The sequence below is a fragment of the Mytilus californianus genome, unplaced genomic scaffold, assembly GCF_021869535.1.
Source record: "Mytilus californianus isolate M0D057914Y unplaced genomic scaffold, xbMytCali1.0.p SCAF_5, whole genome shotgun sequence".
Lineage (NCBI taxonomy): Eukaryota > Metazoa > Mollusca > Bivalvia > Mytilida > Mytilidae > Mytilus > Mytilus californianus.
Window position 1 is genome coordinate 15784375 of NW_026262701.1, and position 25969 is coordinate 15810343.

At 32.8% G+C, this 25969-nt stretch overlaps 1 protein-coding gene across 1 annotated transcript; it reads left to right on the plus strand.

Annotated features, from left to right (window-relative positions):
- Positions 1 to 25969, plus strand: LOC127701064 (GTP-binding protein REM 1-like). The gene is made up of 4 exons (XM_052204857.1): positions 1 to 1035; positions 9471 to 9556; positions 19899 to 20082; positions 25528 to 25969. The coding sequence occupies exons 1-4, from the start codon at positions 381 to 383 to the stop codon at positions 25788 to 25790; spliced, it is 1188 nt and encodes a 395-aa protein (XP_052060817.1). The 5' UTR covers positions 1 to 380; the 3' UTR covers positions 25791 to 25969.

The following is a 25969-nucleotide window of genomic DNA, read 5'->3' on the forward strand; positions in this document are numbered from 1 at the left end:
GATGATTAATATGTTTAGAGCGCGTGCGACTATAATTCACAAATTGTTAATGATCATATCTTAGGATACTAGTGGAGAACGTGCTGCTATAAGACTAAGGGATTGTGGATGCAAAGAGAATCAATAGGGCATTCTTTTGTGACGGAATGTATAATTCTAAATTACCGTAATCTAATGCTATTAACATTTTCTTTACAATTACAGGAGGATAAAACTGCACTTCAGTTTTCAGTGTAAGCTTGCATAAAATTTAAAGTTGTCGGAAGGCTTTCAATTGATTTCTTGTTAGCAGCTTGTTATATAGACATTAGAGGGAAATATACGACCTTTTATAATCAAATGACGTCTTTTTAACAAAATTAAATGTTAGGAAAAAAGAAATGACGATAGATCATTACGTGGATTGTAAAGTCTGTCACGGTTCATCAAGTAGTTTTATAGATACAAGCCATTCTATGTCTCAGTCTCTCTTATTTCCAGGAAATAATGTCCCACGATCAGGTTCTTTTCGAGAACAGAACGAACGTCTTGTGTTACCGTTGCGTTCTGGTTCCTTCAGAGAACCTGGGGAAATAGAAAAAGAAAGGAAACGACCACGTTCTAAATTGAACAATGGATCTTCAGGGAAGGACTTGAAAGTGTCATCACATGTTCACGGATTGAGACGTAGAAGTAGTTTACCACTAAGTACTCCAAACTTACATCAAATATCGCTTGAAAGCAAGGAAAAGGAACACTCAGTTCGTAGGGTGCGCTCATTTAAAACAACCACAAAAGGAATAGTGAATAGGGGTGATTCCTTTAGGAAAAAGGGTGACCGTGTTCCGTCAACGGAACAAGTAAGATATGCATATACACCGAGTCCAAGGCCTAATCGTCGTGTTCCTCTAGAAGTACAAGTACAGAAGACAGTGGATATTCCTCCTGAAATTTCGTACTATAAAGTTGTAGTGCTTGGTTCTCATGGAGTAGGCAAAACTGCAATAACGCATCAGTTTATGACATCGGAATATGTTGCCTTTGACAATTCAATCGGTAAGTTTAATTTTAAGGGTAAAGGGAAAACCATCCAGCTTATAATGTCGGTTTAAACGATACAAGAGTTACAAATGACACCAATTTTTTTACATTTTTACCTATTATGTCTGTTTGTTTTGCTCACACATTGTTGTTAATATAATCGGGAATTATATGCGACTGTTATACAAGAGAGAGTTTTAGCTAGCTATAAAACCAGGTTAAATCCACGATTTTCTACATAAGGAAATGCCTGTACAAATTCAGGATTACGACAGTTGTTTTCCATTCGTTTGATGTGTTTGAGCTTTTGATTTTGATACAAACGTGTATCACCTGCCTCATATTATCATGTTATATATATTTATGTTACCGGAGAAATGCCAACATCTTGGCCAAAATTGGAAGTTAGTTTTTTTCCCCAAAAAATGCATATTCCTTTCCTCCTCAAAAAGAAAGTTATACGCCCTTCCCGGATTTCCGTCTTCCACTTTTACGGTTTCCATGTGATTTATAAGATCGAAACTTTTATACAATATCATGGAGCGTTATTGCGTATATCAAAGTCTTGTTCGTTTTTGGTGGAATTTAAAATTAAGGCCCTATCTAGGTCAACTTGCTCTCAATAGTTGATATAGTTAGCACGCACACTATGTTTCTTTAATCAGCGTCTTCAAGTAAATACGTTAGTTATTCGGACTATGAAAACAATAAGTTTAGAAAACCAATAACATTTATATTAAACAAAAACATTGCAGTAAATCCTCATAAAGTGGCCGATCAGATCACAAATCGATGTTAAAATGCAAAGACTACTGGATTTATGGTTTTAAGCTTCCACTTCGTTAAAAATACACAATACACAACGTAGATTACCAATGACTTCATTACAGGCATAAGTACTAATAATAAAGATACTAGTGATAAAAATGTATTCTGTAAACAACATAACTTTAGTACTGATACAGAGATAACATTGGCATTTTGTCAGGAGATTTATATCATGTCAAGCGTTCAGAATTTATTGTAAGCTTTCTCTAAGTGTTTTGAGTAATTGTTTAATTAGAGAGACTTTAAAACATGCTTTTATGTATCAATATACAGCTGTGTCCTAGAGTCTATACACCTGTTAGTTAGAAATAAAAGAAGTATAGAAAGTTATAAAACTACATGCGTGTTATGATATATAAATAAGAAGCTCGAGAAATGAAGAATATCGTGACATTTTTTAATTACTATAAATACTAAAAATGCTTTTTCATTCGTCAGAAAAAGTTGCAGGTTTTGACAATAAAACCATACAAAAACATAGTTTAATGAGCAATTATTCTTCCATTGAGTCTACAGTTATATAATATCAGTTGAGATGGTACTTAGACAGACGTCATACACGGCTTCTCAAGAAGCATGCGATAAGCTAGCGACTCTATCATTTAACGATGTACATGATGTTCGTGCAATGATATTGTTATTCACCAGTATCTTTTAAAAATTGTGTCTCGTGCACAGTTGTCAAATAAATTCCACCTGAGTATATGTATATTTTCATAGACATGCGTAGAATATGGGGTCTTTGTCGCCAAGGCACATCATGTACTATGACTATTATTCATTATCAATTACTGACACAAAAAGTACGGCTACCGAAACTAGAGACGGTTATAAAATAGTATCATCAAACTCCAAATGAAATACTGAACCTTTTGGCACTTCATCGTAGACATTACATACATCTAACTCTTACGGAAAAGGTCCATTTAATATACAATTTTCAAATTAAATGATATTCAATAATAACTATGATTTTCCTGTCTAGAAATGATCGATTCGATGTAAACTCATATAGCAGATTACATCTGGGACATAATATATTGTTAGTATACTATTCCCAGATTACATGAACTAATACAACGTCATTGATTCCTCATTTTGTTTGATTTGAAAAGTTACAAAAAGAACAGCGATGAAAAATATGCAATTATTTTATTACGCAAAAATAATTGAAAAATATGTTTTTAAAGTTCTACAAGTGTGGACACAGATCAGTGTGGATAGTATGTTTGGATGTTTGACAGTGTTTTCTGGCAAAAAATAGTTCTCTGGTTTTCCCCCATAGGGTTCTATGTTGTGCACAGTGACAGCCAACCTGTACCAAACACTGAAAATAGCAGCGTCCTTTATTTAATATTAAGTTTTAATGTTCAAGACTGTCATGGAGGCCTGAGACGCTACTTTAAATCAGTGCCGACCGTTCATAGATAATATTTAGCTAGACATTGCTTTTAATATCAAATCTACATTTTGTACATATTGGCCAACGTACTATGAGTGCTTGGTGTATATAATATGAACATTCCTGTAAATAAATTTTGTGCATGTGCAACGTTACATTGGAGGATTTCCTTTCAACATTTTAACTTTGAAATAAATTCTACGTGAATACATTAACATTTTCAAAAATGATCCGTTAAGGGAACACAGCTAGCTGAGTGTGCTCCAACGCTAGAGAGATTTACGTAAAGGAGCGGAAGATTGGAAGGATTGGCAAATGATTTAATAGTCTGAGAACCTGCATGCATGTAATATTTGTATGGTTCTATTTATGTTCCTTTGAGGTGGTCATTTCTTACTTGGGTTTGTCCACATAAAACTGAAAATTTGTTTAGGACCTTCCGAGTATCATTACTAAAAGATTTTGTTTAAATGTGGAAATTGTTTCTATGAAGATATATTATGGTTTTAAGTAACGATAATATACCAGATATGGTAGATTCCAATACAGATACTCATAACTCCTACACACTGATTAAAATTCTATTAGATATGAACAGGATTGTTTAAAGTTCTATTATGGTATTTATAGAATATGAAACTTCAATGCATTATGTATTGTAAATATATAAATCTACAATATTCCTTAATAAGATATGTACATGCAAGATGATCAAAACTTTTGGACAGTTAACATTGGTTGCAAGACGGACGAATGGCAACACACGAGTTTACTAAGTAAAATCTAAATCTCCGACCTTCAATTAAAGAGGGGCGTGTGGTCTATTATCAGGGCGAAAAACTTGTAGCCGTCATGCTACTCACAATCAGAAACGACGTTTTTGATGCTTGATTTATTAAACATGTATCTGGCAGAGTCCTTGAGAGGAATCAGTAATAATGGCCAATTATCATTGCAGTTTGTTAATTACTTTTGACATTCGTTGATGTATAACATGAGAGAAGAATTGCACTGAAACATCAAAACAGCACTTACTGGTATTTTGTCTGTTTTTTTTTCAGTTCTTCCGATAAATTTGCTATTGACTGCATGCAAATGTATACAATTAAATGTAGTGAAATTCACATGCAAGAACGACAGAGGTGGCGACCCTACATTTATTTCACGCCAATTTTCAAAAATTTCAGTATTAGCTAAAATTTAAATCATAGTTTCGTGTGTCTTCTTTGAGGTTCTAACAATAGAATGGCTCAAAATATGACTAAAATATAAATGTCTAAAGATCGCTTAATACGTCGTTTTGATAGATTTTGTCGAATTTTGATTATTTATCTAAAAATGTATGAGAAGGAAATTCTTCACCAAAATCAGTATTCACTTAAAAATAAAGCTATAAATTGTCTTTCATATACAAACTAATTCGTTTTGGTTAAAGATGGTCTTTCGATGCAATATGTAGCGTAGATTGAATACTAATTTGATTGTATGGAAATGTGTAAAATTGGTGAAAAATGTGTCTAATATATAATGTACACTTTTCAATATTCTAAGTCCAGCAGTTTAACATGTTTAAAACATATTTCTGATTTTTATACGACCGCAAAAAAATTTTTGTGGTCGTATATTGGTATGACGTTGGCGTCGTCGTCGTCGTCGTCGTTGTCGTCTCGTCCGGCGTCGTCCGAAGACACATTGGTTTTCGTACTCTAATTTTAGTTTAAATGAATGGATCTCTATGAAATTTTACTACAAGGTTCAATACCACATAAGGAAGGTTGGGATTGATTTTTGGGGTTATGGTACCAACAGTAAAGGAATAAGGGGCCAAAAAGGGGCCAAAAATAAGCATTTTTGTAACTTCCAGACATAACTTGTGTGTTAGTGTATGGATCTCTCTGAAATTGTACCACAAGGTTCCATATCACAAAAGGAATGCTGGGATTGATTTTGGGGGTAATTGCCTCAAAATTTTAGGAATTAGGGGCCAAAAACGGGGCAAAAAACAAGCATTTTTCTAGTTTCATGACAATAACTTGTGTGTAAGTGTATGGATCTTTCTGAAATTGTACTACAAGGTTCCATATCACAAAGGGAAAGCTGGGTTTGAGTTTGGGGGTAATTGCCCTAAACGTTTAGGAATTTGGGGCCAAAAAGGGGCCAAAAAACACATTTTTCTAGTTTCCAGACGATAACTTGTGTTCAAGTGTATGGATCTCTCTGAAATTGTACTGCAAGGTACCATACCACAAAGGGAAGGCTGGGATTGAGTTTGGGTGTGATGAATCATAAGGGGGTTCAAAAAATTTGGGGGAGGGATTTTTCTTTTTTTCCTTTTTTTTTTCTTTTAAAATTTTCCATTTTAAGTTGGTTATTTCTGATTAATATTTAAAAGCAAATAATAATGATATTGTAGGAGATACACACCAAACAGGATGTGTAAATTATTATATAATAAGTATTGTGCAATAGCAAGAAATTTTCAATTGCACAGTATTGCACAATAGCAAGAAATCTTCAATTGCACAGTATTGCGCAATAGCAAGAAATCTTCAATTGCACAGTATTGCGCAATAGCAAGAAATATCCAATAGCACAATATTGCGCAATAGCAAGAAATTGTCAATTGTACAGTAATGCGCAATAGCAAGAAATATTTAATTGCACAGTATTGTGCAAAAGAAGATACTTCGTATAAATTGCTTATTTCTTGACCAATTTCAATGGGGTTTTATTCTTGAATTCTTGGGGTTCTTTAATATGCTGAATCTAACCGTGTATTTAGTTTTTGGATTTTGGGCCCCGTTTTTAAATTGGTCCACATTGAGGTCCAAAGGGTCCAAAATTAAACTTTGTTTGATTTCATCAAAAATTGAATATATGGGGTTCTTTGATATGCTGAATCTAACCATGTATTTAGATTTTTGATTTTTGGGCCCCATTATCAACTTTGTCCACATTGAGGTCGAAAGGGTCCAAAATTAAACCTTGTTTGATTTCATCAAAAATTTAATGCTTGGGGTTCTTTGATATGCTGAATCTAACCATGTATTTAGATTTTGGATATTGGACCATAGTAGGTGAATGTCAAATTTAAAATTTTTAAGTTCTTAGACCACATTCATTCTGTGTCAGAAACCTATGCTGTGTCAAATATTTAATCACAATCCAAATGCAAAGCTGTATCAAGCTTGAAAGTTGTGTCCATACTTGCCCCAACTGTTCAGGGTTCGACCTCTGCGGTCGTATCAAGCTGCGCTTTTTTGAGTAAACCAAATACAGGTAAAAAATAAAAGGAGATGCTGGTTAAACGTTGATCAGACAAAAAAAAAACATAACCCAGAGACATCAACACCAAATTCTCGAAATGACAAAACATTAAGTCTGATAAGACATTTAACAATCACGGACAAGAACCACCTAATGTATTATATACAACATTGCCAACCGGTTATCGAACTAAACGATTGCTTCGTCAAGTACCCTTACATAGATAGATATGTCCAGAAGAAAATCGATGGCAGGCATAATTTAGATACTTTGAAATTGAAATAAGTTGACCATGAACTCATAGCATAAGAAGCATTATTATATCCCAATAATTAGAAACAAATAAAGTTAATATGGCATGGGAGTGATAGTTCAATCAGCAAACATAATCGTACAAATTTTAAAGCTATCTAGACCATATAATGATCAGCGAACACTTCACAAATAATGCTATAACCTATAATGACACAAACAACGATTTTTAATGTTTTTTTTCTCCACCCTTAATAATTGATGGTCTCAATGCTATCGTCGATAGGTGTTACTGATCAATACATTTCTTAAGAAAAGGTTAAATCTTTGTTTTTTCTAAATCTTGTTTCAAAAGGGCTAGCAGGTCATTATTATTCTGTTAGATATATTATACACTTATTTTATAATAATCAAAACGTATAAACAGCATGAACGGAAATAATCTACATCTGCAAAGTAAATTCTATCTTGTATATTTATACATCTGTTCCTTATCTTTTATACAGATGAACAAACATGCTTTTTGATTATTATAATTGCGATTTCGATCCTTATCATAAAGTTAACATGCATTATAAATTTACCATGCGTAGGTTAGCATTTTGTTCTGATAAAATTCACATATGATAATTTTCAACTGGAAACAGCTCTTCCAATGCACAAAAATTACTCTTACATTTAAGAATTGATTTTTTAGTAATTTTATTGAGGGTGTAAATGAAGTACATCACTTATTCATGAACCCATTGCTTTCTATGTTAAATACCTCAATTTCAAGTAGGCACAGCTCTTTTGTCTTAAGTTCAAATAAAGTGACAATCATTGCATGTCAAAGCAAAACCTTGTGATGTCTTGTACTGAAAAAAAAAAACCAATATATCCTTAATTACATATAGGAGAGAACTGGTTCCCGGAACTTCGGATGTACTAAAACAGGTACTTCAGATCTGACAAACAGGCAAAATATACCGTACCTTTTAAATTTCATGCAATATTTTACTATTCAAAACTATATTCAAAAAGTGTTCCAGAATGATCACCAGTCATTCAGCTTTCATTTGATACCAAAATTACCAAAATATTCTACATATTTTGAAAGTAACACCCATACGTAGGAACTATTTTGTGTTAAATATGTACTGCTTTCTGTCAGGGTACGAATTAGTGGTGTGACACCTCAAAGCTTTGGCCGAAAATGTGCATGCGTAAACGTTCAACGCTTTTACAACTCTATAAAATAACAAAACGAAGCATTCAATTCTTATATCATTTTTATGCTACAACCATGAAATTACGAGTTAAATCAACCCTTTTGGCACTCAAGGTGTATCTAATACATACCAGTGAACTTGAGATTAGGAATTTTACCGAACTTATATATAAAAATAAGGAGATGTGGTATGATTACCAATGAGACAACTATCAACCAAAGTTCAGATAAAGTGGATGTAAGCAATTATAGGCAACCGTACGGCCTTCAACAATGAGAAAAACCCATACCGTATAGTCGGCTATAAAGGCCCCGACATGAAAAATATGAAACAATTCAATTGGGAAAACTAACGGCCTAATTTATAACAAAACAATTTACGAATAATAAATATGACAGACGTGAACCAACAGGCTACTGACTTGGAACAGGCACATAAAGAATATGGCGGGGTTAAACGTGTCTGTGAGCACTCAACCCTCTCCTAACCTGGGACAGGGGTGCAACAGCACAACATAAGAACAAACTATAAAAATCAGTTGAAAAAGGCTTAACTCATCAGATCGATACATAGAAAAACATCAAACAAAAACACAGACAGGACGTGACAGGGTATATATCCATCCCTCATCCCTAACAACAAAAAAGACACTAAGTACAGATCTGAGAGTACTCGCAGGTCCTGACAGCTAGTTAAAAGCCAATAACAACTAATAAAAAAAAAATCATGTATCAAAGACTAAAATATCAATCAGTACACATCCAACATCCAATGGATTTATTGTAAAGACGTCATTAACAGTCAGAGAAAACATGACCTTGTGCAATACCAAAATATAAGTATCGACAGATTATAGTACCGTGAAAGTACATATGTGTAATATTTAGTATTTCTGGGTCTTTTTTTTGATATTAACACCCACAAGGACGACTTAAAAGTAGGATCTATGACAAACGTGACGATTGCAGCCTTTCCATTGCCAATATCCTATTTCACGACAGTAATATACCCTTTGCCCAATTGTATGCATATCTCAAATGATACTTTACGCGAATAATTTCAATATATTCTTATATATACTAAATTTGAAACTACTGCTGTCTCTAACTTAGTCCTACATTAAAATGATGAATGTTAATAAAATGGGAATACGTTCACAAGACTACAACCCATCTATATTCCCCTTTCTTTGCCGAAAAAAAAGAAAAGAACAATTAGAAAAAAGTATGTTCGTCAACAAAATGCAAATGTTTACGTAATATTTCAAAATCTCTAACGCAACGATATTCAATCTACACTTAATTCCTTTAAGAAAAATGACAAAAGAATAATACATATCTTATGAGACTGGTGGAATAAATAAAGTATCAACCGACGAGTTTCTTTACTTAAGATCTTAACCAGTTTTTGAGATGGAATCATTCTCCCTTTAAATCGCAATTAGTGGGAAAAACTAAAGAGGTCCTTTAATGTTTTTCATTATTTTTAAGATCATGGTGAAGGAAACAGCATTGTTCCTGTACAGCTTAATGGAGAAGAATCTACTCTTGAATTCCTGGATTCCAGAGAAAATGAGGTAAGACCCAGGAGGACCATAAACATTCCTGTATTCCATAGATAATAGAAACATTCCATACATGATTCCAATCTAATGCTTGGTACCTTGTGTTGTTGAATTGAATTTTGTTTTGTTCTTTCATTTCGTGTGTTTGGTATATTTCTTATTTCCTTTTTAGTTTCAATCATCCTCGAGATTGTCGAATATATAGTCTATATTTTGTTGGCATGTCTAAAAAGAGGGTGGATCAATTTCACACCAGGGCGATTTTTCAGACGACATAAATATGTTTTAGTCTGTTAAAATTTACAATTACACCGCTTTGGGGTAATAACTACGTTATGTCGTGTTTCTGATCATGAAGTAGAATTAAAGATTCTTAAAGATAGGGGCCAAGAATTTTATAGTTCTATACAAATCCTTGAAGATACTCAAAACCGAAGTATTATCAAATTTTTATCCAACAGATATAAATATAGGAAAAGGTTTTAATATATTTATTTTGATTATTGGAGACCTTCATTCGTTGCAAAATCAATTACAAAAACATGCACACTTGCAAATTTCGTATCAAATAGCTTTCAACGGCAATGCATAAAGCTCGTTATTTTTTTATGGATATAAGTAAAATTGTTTTAAAAAAATCTTTCGAAAAACTTCACTTAAGGATTACTTATGCGATGAAGGGAGTGCGCACAATTTCGACAAATGCGAATATATTCATCCTAAAAGTATCTCAAATTACATAAAAACGCAGTTATCTATCATAACGCGTACTAAAAAAAGAAACGGGGTCTTTATGATGCTGTCCGTCCGACTAATTCAACATCCTAAAGTTTCCTATTCATAAAACAAAAGAAAAAAGTTTATAAACAATTTCGATGAATCGCTGACGACAATGGCACTGTTCACAAGTATTAAGTGTTTCATTTGTATGATGTTAGGTGTCTCTCCAAATCTTTCAATGAATGTGGCATTTCCACTTGTTGAAGCTGAATGTTAAATTAACCAATGAAAGGATGTCAGTGAAACAAGTGGATACAATTTAATCACATTTAAAAACACTTATCGTGTTTCAATTTGGGCGTTTCCCCACAACAAAAACTATGACATTTTTAATATTTGTATTGCACTCCCCATAATATTTGTTCCGGAAAGAGCGAATTCTTCATACAATTTTTATTACATACAGACATCTTTTACTTTCTGTTATATTCTTTACATGAAAGTGTTAACAGATATCTCTTTGCAAAAATTGTATAACTGGGAAATCGTAGATGTTAATTGCATTTGATATCACCCATACAGTGTAATGCATGTCACACGCTGAAAAACAACGAGCTTAAGTCTTATTACTTAAGACTATAGATCTACAATTGACATCTTTAATAATTCATCCATTTGGTATTCTCATTATATTAGCTAACGTAACAGACACACACCTTGCTTGATGAAGTGCACATACTTTTAAGCTTATTTGCATCGCTTAAGTTGGCCTTAGACGATGATGCTGGGAACATTTTATTTTGATCTCTCAATAACTGAAATTTATTCCCGAAATAATTATTGTACGCATTGAAATCGACATTGTTTGTTCATATACTAAATGTTGAACTTCCACTAACTAAAGCTTGTTCAACACGAGCCCTCCCAAATAACGAATGAGAACTCCGGTCTCATTCAGTGGTAGTTTGATATAAACAAAAAAATTGGAACGGGATTGTGGCTATAAAAACTGGAACATGCATGACTGTGGTCATTTGTGACACAGTTTTCCGAAACGGTAACCCAAGTCATGATAGACGTGTTCATAAACTTTTGAAGCGATGACTTTAACTTTACCATTAAGAACCTTGTTTTAAGTTACCCTCTATCAAATAAATCATAACAGGAAATGGAAGCCAAGGAAATATCGTATCAACTGGGAGATATAATTATATACTTCGTAAGTATGCAGTTCCTGCTTGAATGTTTCTTCACCAATACGGAAATTTCATAGTGGAAAAACGGAAGTCATTCAATTTAACGTATTTGAAATATAAAAATAAGGAGATGTGGTGTGATTGCCAATGAGAGAATTTTCCACCAGATTTCAAATGACGTGGATTTAACCAACTATATAGGTCATTGTACGGCATTCAACAATGGGTAAAACTCAACTATAAAAGGCCCCGACATGACAAAATGTGAAACATTTTAAACGAAAAAACCGACCTTCATGTCAAATTCTATAGGAGTAACAATATTTACACAGAAGTGTTATCATTTCTCAGCAAATAGTTCAGATTTTGGCAAGCAAACCAGAAAAAGACAAGATAGTACAGCGATTCATATTTCCATACAAAAGCAGTGTTAAGGTATCAATTTGACGACAGAAAAGTAGACGCAATTAAGATTTCATTCCAAATCCATAACTACACAACATCTTCTGAAAGGGTTACTGCACCTGGAAAATTTGAGATTATGACACTTTTCCTGTTTTATCAAAACTAATTGCGCGTATTAGAAAAAGAGAAAAGATAGAATATTTATTTATCACTTCTATGGAAATCAGATGAAGTCGTCTCATATCTTAGGCGCCAACGCCCCTCAAATATGAGAAGCTTACATCTGATACATGGATGAGATGCGATTAACAAAGTCATCTTCTGGGCGAAATGCGAACATATGAAATTAAGATAATCCAGTAGAGTGAAGAAGATCCAGTTGTTCAGTTTGAGTTGAACTTTAAAAAAAAACAGCATAAATTACACCTATGATTGTCTAGTATTTCATCTTTGCAGTAAATGTCATCGAAATAACTGCATTTTAACAAGCCGAAATTGGAGTTTGATTACAAACCGTTCCTTAACTTGATTTCAATTCATTGAACTGGCTTTGAACAAGGAAGACTAAACATCTGTTCTTATCAATCTCTATCATTTCGAAGTTCTACCTACTTTCACTTGTTTAAGTATTTGAATCTTTGCGATTGTATAGTTTTCAACTCGGGCATGCATATTTATGACAATCGTTTTTATCACAATTTTACTAATTTCTAAGGTCTTCCATTAAAAATCGTTTTTGAAATATTAGGATTAAAACTCATTTGCTGTTGAACGAATTGTAATAATGATAAAAATGGAAATGAATATGTTGTGCAAACGTTATTTTGTGTTGGATACATTTTCAGGCGAACATTTACTTCTGTCTAATGTTAGAATAACAAAAACCTAGAGAATTTTGCTTCGTTCAGGATATGAAGACCACTAATTATCTGTTATAACCATGTTAAATGTTAAGATGCCGAGTTTGAGAGTTCCATTGACCGACAGATGAACTATTATAAAGAATACTGGCATACATTAAACAACTTGTTCATTGGAATTCCCAACGTAGTTAGTTTTTATCTTCAATGGATAAACAATAAAATGTTGGATATAAAACAGACAAAGGAAAGAACAGATCTGAACATAACATTTTTCATAAAGTTGATGTCACTACGATTAGGAAACGACTAATGTACTAAACTTCCAGGGATTATCAAAAAACAAAAAGTCCGTAACTATTTGCAAAATTAGTTCAGTCTGTAATACATACAGTGCATGTATATTGAAACCGTATATTTTGTCCTGCTTAAGGTGGATGGGGGGTCTTAATTAGAATCCATAGAATTTTTAAATGATTTGTCAAAATGTAGTTTTTATCATGCTTTTTTCCAAAATATAATAAAAAGTATGGGTCACCAGACTGTTTTACACGCTACAGGTTGTGCAAAATTGTCAGATTTTGTATAGATTATGCATGGAAAATCTAATTTTGTGTGATAAAAAGAAAACTACACCATAGAATTTTAAGATAAAATGTGAGAAGATAGCTCTTATAACATGCTTTCAGATATGAAAAAGAAAAATGGGGTCACCGGACTTGTTTTCTTGCTACATATTAAAATAGGTAAATTCACAACACTTTCTATTATAGAAATTAATCTATCTGAGTGATCACCCCTACTATCTGAGTTATCTCCCCTTATGTGGCAAAGTTGAAAAAAAAATTAATCAAACAAAAATTTTATGTTTTTTTTTTAAAATACAGCAGTAAAATATGAAAAAAACACATAATTTTCTATATAAACATGAAAAGTCTTACACATGAATTACATACTACTCTCAAAATTAGCACATTTCATTAAAGATCTAGACCAATTGTTATCTGCTACTTCAAAATCCAAGATGGAGGCAGACTCCCCAGCCATCTTAAACCTTATTTTTTTAATTCGCAAATGTTACAAATTTATCTGGACCGATTAGTAAAACAATGAATTAGTCCATATAATCCCTGATTAGTACCTATACAGAAACATATTGATTAAAATTGGTACATGTCCTTATATCTCTCTTTTAAACATGGACGTCATTGTTTAATTATGACGCCCAATATTGTTTCTTTTTTTCTTGTATGGTTGCCGTCTTGTTGACGTGTACACCACATATCCTTTTATTGGTTTGTTATAATACGAATATGTTTTCTTTTCTTCTTATTTTCTAATAGCTCGATTTTTTTGTTATACTTCATTTCAAAGAGAAAAAAAAAATAATGCAATTAGACTTTCACCAGTTTTGATGTGCATTTAAAAAATCATCTTAAAGATTCCAATTTCAATGCGAATCTCACAAATGAATTAAATTTGTGACTTTGATTAATTTGACAGTGCCTCAACATTTCATTTGCCATATCAATCTATGTACAGGAAAAACTTAAAAATGTAAATGAGATTTATGTTTCCGACTTACACAAGAGGAAGCGAAGCACCAGAATGAGGTATGATGCATGTTCGTTGAACTCGTCTTATTGTGGAAATAATTAAATTTTTTATTTAATTCAACCAAAAGATATGTGGTGCGACTAGCAACTAAATTAAATTATCTGGAAAGGATGTGATATACATATGAAAGAGTTCCGTCCTAAGTAATATGAATAGCTTCCAGATATAAACTTTTATACCAACTTATGGAGTCTATAGAGACTAATTGATGGGTGTTATCTGAGACAAACATTATGGTTATTTGACATCAAAATATATACAGCATCATTGAAAACGGTGATAACAATAACATTGTAAACAACTTTGCAAAAGGGATCTCGACTGTTAATTTTGTAAAATTTACAGATCTTATAAACTTGAAAAGTATCATAAATGTATGTATTAGATGTAGGCTTCTCATATATGACTGAGGGGCGTCAACCCCGAATATATGAGACGTTTTCATCTGATTTACATAGAAGTAATAAATAATTATTTCATCTTTTCTCTTGTTCATAAAAGAGCAATTGGTTCTGATAAAACAGGAAAAGAGTTATTATCTCAAATTTTACAGATGCAGTGAGATTTTCATAAGATGTTTCATAGTGTAGTTATGGATTTGGAATGAAATCTTAATTGCGTCTATTTTTCTGTCGTCAAATTGATGCTTTATCACTGCTTTTGTATGGCAATATAAATCGGAGTACTATCTTGTCATTTTCTGGTTTAATTGCCAAAATCTGAACTATTTGCTGATAAAAGATAACACTTCTATGTAAATATATATGAAACATGGCCATTGTGGAGGCGCTTACAATAAGACTGCAGTATAGTGACTTTGGATTTGGTGTTGATGTCAGATGTTTGATATCTACTGTTATATTTTTTACATTATTTCTAGACTAAGGGCCATTTACAGCTTGGCAAATTGTATATAAGACACTTATTTATTTTTGTATTCCATAATTTCTTGACGTAGGGCCATTAAGAACTTCACATTTTGAACAGACATTTATCTATTGAAAACTGCATATAGATATCTTAATTCATTTAGGTATTTGTCATTTTATTAATGATGGAGAAAATTTAGATGAAATGGTATATGTGAGTGAGGGATATTTTTATTTAACAATTTTTGTGTCGAACACAGATAACAGAACATATTTTAAGGGGAACAAATATATACTAGACTAAGTATTCACATTAAGCCATTATAAGATGGCAATCATACTCGCTTTTGAAAGTAGAAAATCTGATTCATGAGTCGAAGTATATCATAATTAAACACTTGCGCAAGTTTATGCAGGTGTTGTGTATAAAGTAAACACAAAATCAACATAGTACATTTACTCAAGGAGCTCTTTATATTCCGTACAATAATAAATTAATTGAATCCAGCAGGTGTTTACCAAGTCCGCAAATGTTTGTAGCATTCGTTTTCCTCCCATCTCTAACTGTTATTTGATAGTATTTATTTCTGTTTACATTTTGTAGATAACAACGTGTATAATAAGTTGCACGTATTTCAACAGGTGGTTAGGTAACCAATGTGATTTTAAGATAGAAACGTTTCGATTAAATAATTTTATACATCAAAGAAATATTTAGCTACTTCTCTTTTCCTGTGTTGTATAAATTATGTGATACAGGATCCATGAATTTAAATTATAGCAGTTCGTTTAAAAAAAATTAGGACTTACAATATACAAAATCGCCAAAAGCTTAACCTCAAACATGACCTCTTGTAAATACCGGCATTTAAAACATATATTGCAGTGTATCTTTAAAAACGAAAAAGTGATGTTGTATTATAGCCAATGAGACAACTATCCATATATACCAAAGGACAAGGACGACCAATAACTGGTCATCGTACGGCAATTCAACAATGAACAAACACCATACCGTATAGTAAGATATAAAAGGTCATGGTTTGAAAAATGTGAAAAGTAAAATAACAAAAATACCGATCTCCAAAGAAAATTCGAAACGGAAAGTCCTTTATCAAATGGCAAAATCAAAAGCTCTCACACATCAAATGAATGGAAAACAACTGTCATATTCCTGACTTTGTACAGGCATTTCCTTATGTAGAAAATTGTTGATTATACCTGGTATTATAGTTAGCTAAACCTCTCACTTGTATGACAGTCGCATAGAATTCTATTATATTGACAACAATGTGTGAGCAAAACGAACAGACATAATAGGTAAAAATGTCAAAAATGGGGGCACAGCAGTCAACATTGTGTTATAATCTTAATCACTATAAAAAATAACTATTTCGACAAAGAAACACAAAATGGCACAAAGACACTCTAAAGACAAAGCAAAAATAAAAGACAAGAATACAAAAATGACCATAGCACAATAACACAATAGCGGGATGTATAAATACAGAGCCACATCAAAAGTATATTAATGAAAATGGAAAAAACAGTAAAGGTTAAACTATACAAAGACAAATAAAAAGAACACTATAACACGAAATTGAGATGAAAACAACGTCAGTACCTATAATCTATACTTCAAGACCATCGTGTATTATTTGTGATGTTGATACGGAATATTTATCAACAATGAACTTTTTTAGAAAAAGGACGAGACGTTCTTTGACATAAACTTCCTGCTCAGACATTGGTGACGTTTTCTAAAGTCTGAGTAGCAGCTGCAAGCTCTTAAATACCGAATGAGTTGGGAAATGTATATCCCTAATGCAGTTGAAGTTGGTATATTGCTGCTTAGGTGGGGAAAAAAGTAAAATCACAAAAATACTGAACTCCGAGGAAAATTCAAAAAGGAAAGTCCCTAATCAAATGACAAAATCAAAAGCTCAAACACATCAAACGAATGGATAACAACTGTCATATTCCTGACTTGGTACAAGCATTTTCTATGTAGAAAATGGTGGATTTTCAGAGAAAACCAAGGCAAAATTTATACAACAACAGTAACGGTCTTGACGCATCAGATCGTAAAGCACAAATACATATATGAAACATCAGAGGATAGTATATTAATTCACAAGTCTTAAATTGCGATGATAATTAAAGCGTTAGAAATAAGAAGAAAGTAGCGTTACTTTTGCTTCAAGTTCCACTGTATACTTAGATGAAGGATTTAAACTTTTATTACTTTGTTATGATCGCATAGATCTATCACATTTAATGGATCATGATTCAAATACAGTTAGGTTTATTTTATTTCTTTATTACCATCTCAAATGGACAGTGGGGATTTGTTGAGAACTATAAACATTACGAAAGAGTTGCCTAAATTTTGTCATTGTAAATTTTCCAATTAATGTAATATTTCAGCAGCAGGTGAATATGGATTATAAATCTTTCAGCTGATACGATTTTCTAAAGGATGCGTTTCATTTCATGGTTTTTATCACAAAGGGGTTTTCTTTGCAAGATAGCTACTGCACCAAGGGCTCTTAATGGTAAAGTTGAAGTCATCTCATTGAAAGTTTTTCCTTGCAAACCGTTGTCTTCTTTTCGTCAGTTGGCTTTGGATTTGTCTGTTTTCGTCATGTTGGCTATGGATTTGTCTGTTTTCGTCATGTTGGTTATGGATTTGTCTGTTTTCGTCATGTTGGTTATGGATTTGTCTGTTTTCGTCATGTTCGCTATGGGTTTGTCTGTTTTCGTCAGTTGGCTATGGATTTGTCTGATTTTTTCCGCTTTTCGCCTCTTAATAATATATTATTTTAAATAATAACATAATTAACTTTTAATATAAAAAGATCGAACGCATCATCCAGATATCATTGTTACATCCGTTCTAAAGTCTAAGAACAAGAGAAGATGGTTCCATCTAATATAGTAGTACTATATATCGGGTAATGTTTATAAAATTAAAGTGTATTTAAGTATACCTTATTGAATCTAAAGTTTATTATAAGTCATGCTAAACGTGTCTCTCATTTTATGACAAGACACGACACAATTTGTCAAAGCAAAGATAAAACCGTAACTATTGTTTGAGAAATATTTTACTTGTTCTTTCAGATTAGTCTAGAGAATATCCAAGCAGATGTTTGACTTGTTCTTTCGGATTAATCTAGAGAATATCCAAGCAGATGTTTTACTTGTTCTTTCAGGTTAATCTAGATAATATCCAAGCAGATGTTTGACTTGTTCTTTCGGATTAATCTAGAGAATATCAAAGCAGATGTTTGACTTGTTCTTTCAGATTAATCTAGAGAATATCCAAGCAGATGTTTGACTTGTTCTTTCAGGTTAATCTAGAGAATATCCAAGCAGATGTTTGACTTGTTCTTACAGATTAATCTAGAGAATATCCAAGCAGATGTTTGACTTGTTCTTTCAGATTAATCTAGAGAACATCCAAGCAGATGTTTGACTTGTTCTTTCAGATTAATCTAGAGAACATCCAAGCAGATGTTTGACTTGTTCTTTCAGATTAATCTAGAGAATATCCAAGCAGATGTTTTACTTATTCTTTCAGAGTAATCTAATGAATATCCAAACAGATGTTTGACTTGTTCTTTCAGATAAATGTAGAGAATATCCAAGCAGATGTTTTACTTGTTCTTTCAGATAAATCTAGAGAATATCCAAGCAGATGTTTGACTTGTTCTTACAGATAAATCTAGAGAATATCCAAGCAGATGTTTGACTTGTTCTTACAGATTAATCTAGAGAATATCCAAGCAGATGTTTGACTTGTTCTTTCAGATTAATCTAGAGAATATCCAAGCAGATTTTTGACTTGTTCTTTCAGGTTAATCTAGAGAATATCCAAGCAGATGTTTGACTTGTTCTTACAGATTAATCTAGAGAATATCCAAGCCGATGTTTGACTTGTTCTTTCAGATTAATCTAGAGAATATCCAAGCAGATGTTTGACTTGTTCTTTCAGATTAATCTAGAGAATATCCAAGCAGATGTTTGACTTGTTCTTTCAGATAAATCTAGAGAATATCCAAGCAGATGCTTTACTTGTTCTTTCAGATTAATCTAGAGAATATCCAAGCAGACGTTTGACTTGTTCTTTCAGATAAATCTAGAGAATATCCAAGCAGATGTTTGACTTGTTCTTTCAGATAAATCTAGAGAATATCCAAGCAGATGGTTTACTTGTTCTTTCAGATAAGTCTAGAGAATATCCAAGCAGACGTTTGACTTGTTCTTTCAGATAAATCTAGAGAATATCCAAGCAGATGTTTGACTTGTTCTTTCAGATAAATCTAGAGAATATCCAAGCAGATGGTTTACTTGTTCTTTCAGATAAGTCTAGAGAATATCCAAGCAGATGTTTGACTTGTTCTTTCAGATTAATCTAGAGAATATCCAAGCAGATGTTTGACTTGTTCTTTCAGATAAATCTAGAGAATATCCAAGCAGATGCTTTACTTGTTCTTTCAGATTAATCTAGAGAATATGCAAGCAGACGTTTGACTTGTTCTTTCAGATAAATCTAGAGAATATCCAAGCAGATGTTTGACTTGTTCTTTCAGATAAATCTAGAGAATATCCAAGCAGATGGTTTACTTGTTCTTTCAGATAAGTCTAGAGAATATCCAAGCAGATGTTTGACTTGTTCTTTCAGATAAATCTAGAGAATATCCAAGCAGATGCATACCTGGTTATATTTTCTATAGCACACAGAGATACGTTTGATGTAGCATCTGACCTTCTTTCTGAGTTAAGGGTGGATCTAGGAAGCGATAGGCCTATTGTTTTGGTTGGAAACAAACTAGATCTAGTAAGAAAACGGAAGGTCAACACAGAAGGTAAGATGTATATACTCTTTAAACCGATTTTATTATTTTTATTATGTAGAAGTGTTGCAGCTGACACATGTCAAGCAAACTATTGGCTACTTAAAATTTTTGACCATCCTGTTTTTATCCCCAGTTTTTTGTGTATAGAATTTGCATACGTTATCCAGCCAAGATAAAAACCAGGCACCTGTCTACCAATACGACATTAAGAGGGTAATGTTGACTTGAATGAATATAGTCATGTTGGTGACGCTAAACGGAAGTCATGTGATCATTCACTCTAAAAGACCATACAGCCTACTCAGTTCTGCCAGTGATTTTTATGCCCCCGTCGTAGCAGTGGAGGCATTAAGTTTTACCCTTGTCCGTCTGTACGTACGTACGTACGAACGTACGTCCCAAAATTGGTTTCCGTTCTCTAACTTGAGTTTACCTCAACCAAATGTTATGAAACTTATACACAATGCTTATTACCACAAAACACAGATCAAGATTGAATTTTGGTGGCGTCACTTTAACCGTTCTACAGTTATACCCCTTTATAAATGGAAAAATTGCAAAATTTTTAGTTTCTGTTCTCTAACTTAAGTTTGCCTCAACCAAATGTTATGAAACTTATACACAATGCTTATTACCACAAAACACAGATCAAGTTTGAATTTTGGTGGCGTCACTTTAACCGTTCTAGAGTTATTTTTGAAGTTTCAAGAAGAAATCTTCAATTGCACAGTATTGCGCAATAGATTTGTAAGATCTTTGGCCACATTTATTTTGTATCAGAAACCTATATTATGACAAAAATTTGATCACAATCCAAATTCAGACAGTATCAAGCTTAAATATTGTCTCCAAATTTGCCCCAACTGTTCAGGGTTCGACCTCTGCGGTCGTATCAGGCTGCGCTCAGTGAAGCATTTTATTTATTTTTGCAGTGATCAAGGGTTAAAAAATCATGGGAAATCATTTAGAATTAGGGAATGTTTATGTACCCCCCTCATCCACAGCTCTGATTAGCTGTTTGGTTTTTGACATATATTTTGTTTTTTATGCCCCCGCCGTAGCGGAGGGGGCATTAAGTTTTACACATGTCCGTCTGTACGTCCGTCCGTCAGTCCATATGTCCCAAAATTGGTTTCTGTTCTCTAACGTTAGTTTGCCTCAACCAAAGGTTATGAAACTTATACATAATGCTTATTACCACAAAAAACAGGTCAAGTTTGAATTTTGGTGGCGTCACCTTTACCATTCTAGAGTTATTCCCCTTTACAAATGGAAGAATTGTTGAATTTTTCGTTTCTGTTCTCTAACTTTAGTTGTCTCAACCAAATGATATGAAAATTATACACAATGCTCCTTTACACAAAACACATATAGAGTTTGAATTTTGGTGACGTCACTTTTACAGTTCAAGAGTTAAGCTCCTTTACAAAAGGAAAAGTTGTTGAATTTTTCGTTTCCGTTCTTTGACTTTAGTTTGCTTCAATCAAATGTTATGAAACTTATACACAATGTTTATTACCACAAAACACAGATCAAGTATGAATTTTGGTGGCGTCACTTTTACTGTTCTAGGATAATGCCCTTTTACAAATGGAAAAATTGCTGAAATTTTCGTTTCTGTTCTCTAACTTAAGTTTGTCTCAACTAAATGGTTATGAAATGTATATATAATGCTTATTACCACAAAACTCAGTTTAAGTTCAAATTTTGGTAGCGTCACTTTTACAGTTCTTGAGTTATGTCCCCTTATAATGTTATATGCTAGCGGGGGCATCATCTGTGTTCCTATGGACACATTCTCCATTTTTTAATTTTTATAAAAAATTGTGTGAAGGTATTTCATGATTTTGGAAAAAAATATGATGAAAAAACTTGGGGTTACCGACTTCGTTTTGTCAACGTCTCTTTAGAACTGTCAGAATAAGCTGTCATATAGAACGACAATTAATGATTCTAGAACAGAATAGTAGAACATTCTTTATAAACCATTCTTACACCATTCATTGTATTGAAGCATCATCGTTCTACTGGTTGTTAGTTGCGTCTTTAAACCTCTTTCTAAATAACGGCCACAATAAGATGACTTTTTGTTCTAGAATGATATCGGGGTTAGTAAGTTTATAATCATGAGCATTCATAAAAACCGCACTACCATACATTGAAAAGAATTATTTTATCACAATTTACTCGTCGAGAATACATATTCTTATCCTTCCAAAGCATTGGAGCTAGCTAATTAACAATGCAGTTCTATTTTGTCGCTTCTTTTATCAAATACAAATAGAAATATGCATGAAGGAATAATCGTCTGCAAATGTAAGCTCATTAAAAAGTAATTATTCGTCTTTATTTGTAATGCTTAGAGCCTACAGGAAAAATACATCTTACAAAGTTATTAGTTCCTTTGGTTTCATGTGTATACCAGTAATTACCAATCTAAACAATTTATAAACTACTAATCTTCGTGTGCTAAACGCCTCTCTACTCATGGGAAACTTATTAAAGCTATAGATGGGAAAACCAGAATAAAGAATGAATTTTAAGTCATTGAAGGACAAATGCTGTTTGACATTATAAAAATTTATTCAGAGACTGCCATTGAAATAAAGATAATTTGGATATGGACAGCAGCTTTACAACAGGCCACTTACGAGCTCCTCAAATAGTTGTAGAAAGGGTTCGTTAACGCACAGAAAGCGTAGCACTCTCTTTAAACGAGGCATCGGATTTAACGTTCCATTTCAGACAGGACGTGATAGTGTTTTATAAATCTATTTATACACACCGCACAGCCAAACGTTCACCCAACTTCAGCATTGGTTTTGTTCTCGCGGGATTGGAGAAGTCCAGGTAACTAAATTCTATACCCCAGCATAAAATTTACCCATGTGGTTTTTGCGTTTAAAAAAATGTAGAAATAATATGGGGGACTTTAAAAAAAAATATTTGGATACGACAAAATAAGGTTATATTTCTCTTGAGGGTGATTCCCTCTATAGAATCCACTCAACATTTCATCCTTGATGAATGAAGGGTGATTATAAGTAAACTTCACTGAAACAACAGCAGCCCATTGAAGGAATGGATACACTATAATACCAAATTAATCCGACAAAGAAATCTTACAAAAGCTTTCTTCGGACTGACTTTTTAAAATATCGAATACTGGTATCAATTTTTTTTTAAAGTCCAGAAAATAACCATTCTAGATCGTATATCTAAAGTCAGAACTATTCAAATTTCAATATCTAAGTTCGATATTCTATATATTCAAAATTCTATATCTGAATTTAGAATTCTAAGTACAAAATTCAGTATTCGAAGTAGCCAATTAGAGCATATTATGGCTTGATAATAATGGCAAATAGAATGAATTCTTTTAATAATGGTATATGTGCGTTAGTTATTTGTAATTGGCCAAACAGGGATTGATCTGGGTTAATACTATGAATCATTAGACTGCTGCCGTCCATTTGAATAGGTAAATGCATTCACGTCCGATCTGAATGTGTTCAGCTAATTACAGTGCTCTAGGTGTCTCGCATTCTACATGTTCAAGAATAAACTCATTATAGATAATAGGATTATAATTTTGTACGCCAGACGCGTGTTTCGTCTACAAAAGACTAATCAGTGACTCGAATCAAAAAAGTTGAAACGGTCAAAATAAATTAAGAAGTTGAAGAGCATTGAAGACCCAAAATTCCGAAAGGTTTTACCAAATACAGCTAATGTCATCTTATCCTGGAATAGAAAATCCTTAGTATTTTGAAAAATTCAAAGTTTTGTAAACATGCAGTTAATTTATAATTATGACCATATCAATGATAACTTATGTCATCACAGAAGTGCTGACTACTGGGCTGGTGAGACCTTCGGGGAGGAAAACTCCACCAGCAGTGGCATCGACCCAGTGGTTGTAAATAAACTCATCATAGATACGACAGACGCTCATTTCGTCTACAAAAGACTCACCCTCGAATAAAAAAAGTACTTTTTGCAGTGCAAAATATTTGAATTCACACAGCACATCCTCTATTTCTTTAGTAGCAGTGCTCATTTTCTGTCCTTCAACCCAGTCGACCCACTTTACAGAACCAATCTAATTGATTTATTACAATATGTTTTCACCCTGAACATGCATAACATTTTTGTATCGTATAGCAAAAAGCGAAGTTTATCGTCTTAGCATCCAATATTAAATCATTTAGATATAATGTTGCTAGTGAATTTAGGGGTGTTAAGTTAAAGCGTGTGCAATCTCAATATGTATAAAAATTGTTTACAGAATTTCTGCATGTGCTTTATGTGAGTTAAATACGAACGAACAGGGCACTTGCTGCTTAAGATGCTGTTCCTAATAAATTATAATTAAAACCAGCAGGTGCTTATCGAAGACGGCAATGTGTGTTTTATGATTTTGAAAAAAAAATATTAAGAGTTTGATAAAATCGTATAACTGTTTATATCTCGTAGCATTTATCTAGATTTAACTTTATCGAATTATAATTTGTCTGGTCGGTTTTGTCTGTATAACATTATTCAGGTCATTCCATTTACTTAAAGGTGAACAACATTAAATTTGACTATTACTGTTGGGATATTTTATTAATTAGTTGATCAAAAAGCTGAATATTATAAAAAAAAAACTTTTTTGGCATTTATTTTTATATATGTAGCTCCACGAGTACGAAGAGGCTACATGTATTATGTAATATGAAAATTTGAGACAGCATTATTATATCTCATTGTATTACAGTGATATCTTCCAAATAGACTTGCGCTGACAACAGTAATTACACAGAAAACAGTAAGATATAGCAACACTAACCTCACCCAATGTACCTATACTTTCTTTTTACAGCACCATATTAGTACAATACATATTACGTTGTTGATGACAGAATTAATATATATCCTGCTGTACCTGGCATTCCATGTTTCATTTTTTGGGTAGCAAAAAATCTTTTTTATGTTTAAGGACACACCTCTTTTTGAGAAAAAGAAGCGGAATAACCGACTGAACTGTCGACTTTTTTGTTGGAATTTTTTATCTAACCAATCTATTCAATCTTTGTTAAGATATTTAGGTGGCTTGAAGTAGGAAAAAGAGACAGAAAATACCAATTAGACAATAATAAATCATAAGAGGAAGAAAAACAGACAATACCATCTCCAAAAAAGAATATAAACAGTTAATTTATAATTATGCCCATATCAATGATAACTTATGTCATCACAGAAGTGCTGACTACTGGGCTGGTGAGACCTTCGGGGAGGAAAACTCCACCAGCAGTGGCATCGACCCAGTGGTTGTAATAAACTCATCATAGATACGACAGACGCTCATTTCGTCCACAAAAGACTCACCCTCGAATGTGATCTATCCATAAGTATATTGGATCTTTTATTATACGTCTGCTTCAACTAATTAAACACTATGTTTTCTTACAGAGGCACAGGATGTTTCAACAGTGTATGATGCAAAGTATATGGAAGTGTCTGCTGGACTAAATCATAACATTGATGAACTATTGGTTGGAATATTAGCTTTAATCAAATATAAACTGAATCCATCTCTACCACCGCCAACATTGCGTGTAGACAAAAAGAAGCCAGGTGTATCAAGATTTTCGTTTAAAGCACCAATAGATTTCTTCAGTCGAATGTTTCAATTAGCACGAGATAAGTTTAGACCTGCAAGAAAGACTAAATGAATTGTAATACTCTTGCTTAACTGTTATAACCATGTCTGATGTTCAAATATACTAAGTCTTGTTTTTAAAAAAAGTTGACAATATATAAAGGCATCCAGATTTTTTATTTTTGAGTTGAAAAATACTTCAATAAACAGTAATGATGATAAAAAAAAATAAAGGTAAAACATTTGAGTAAA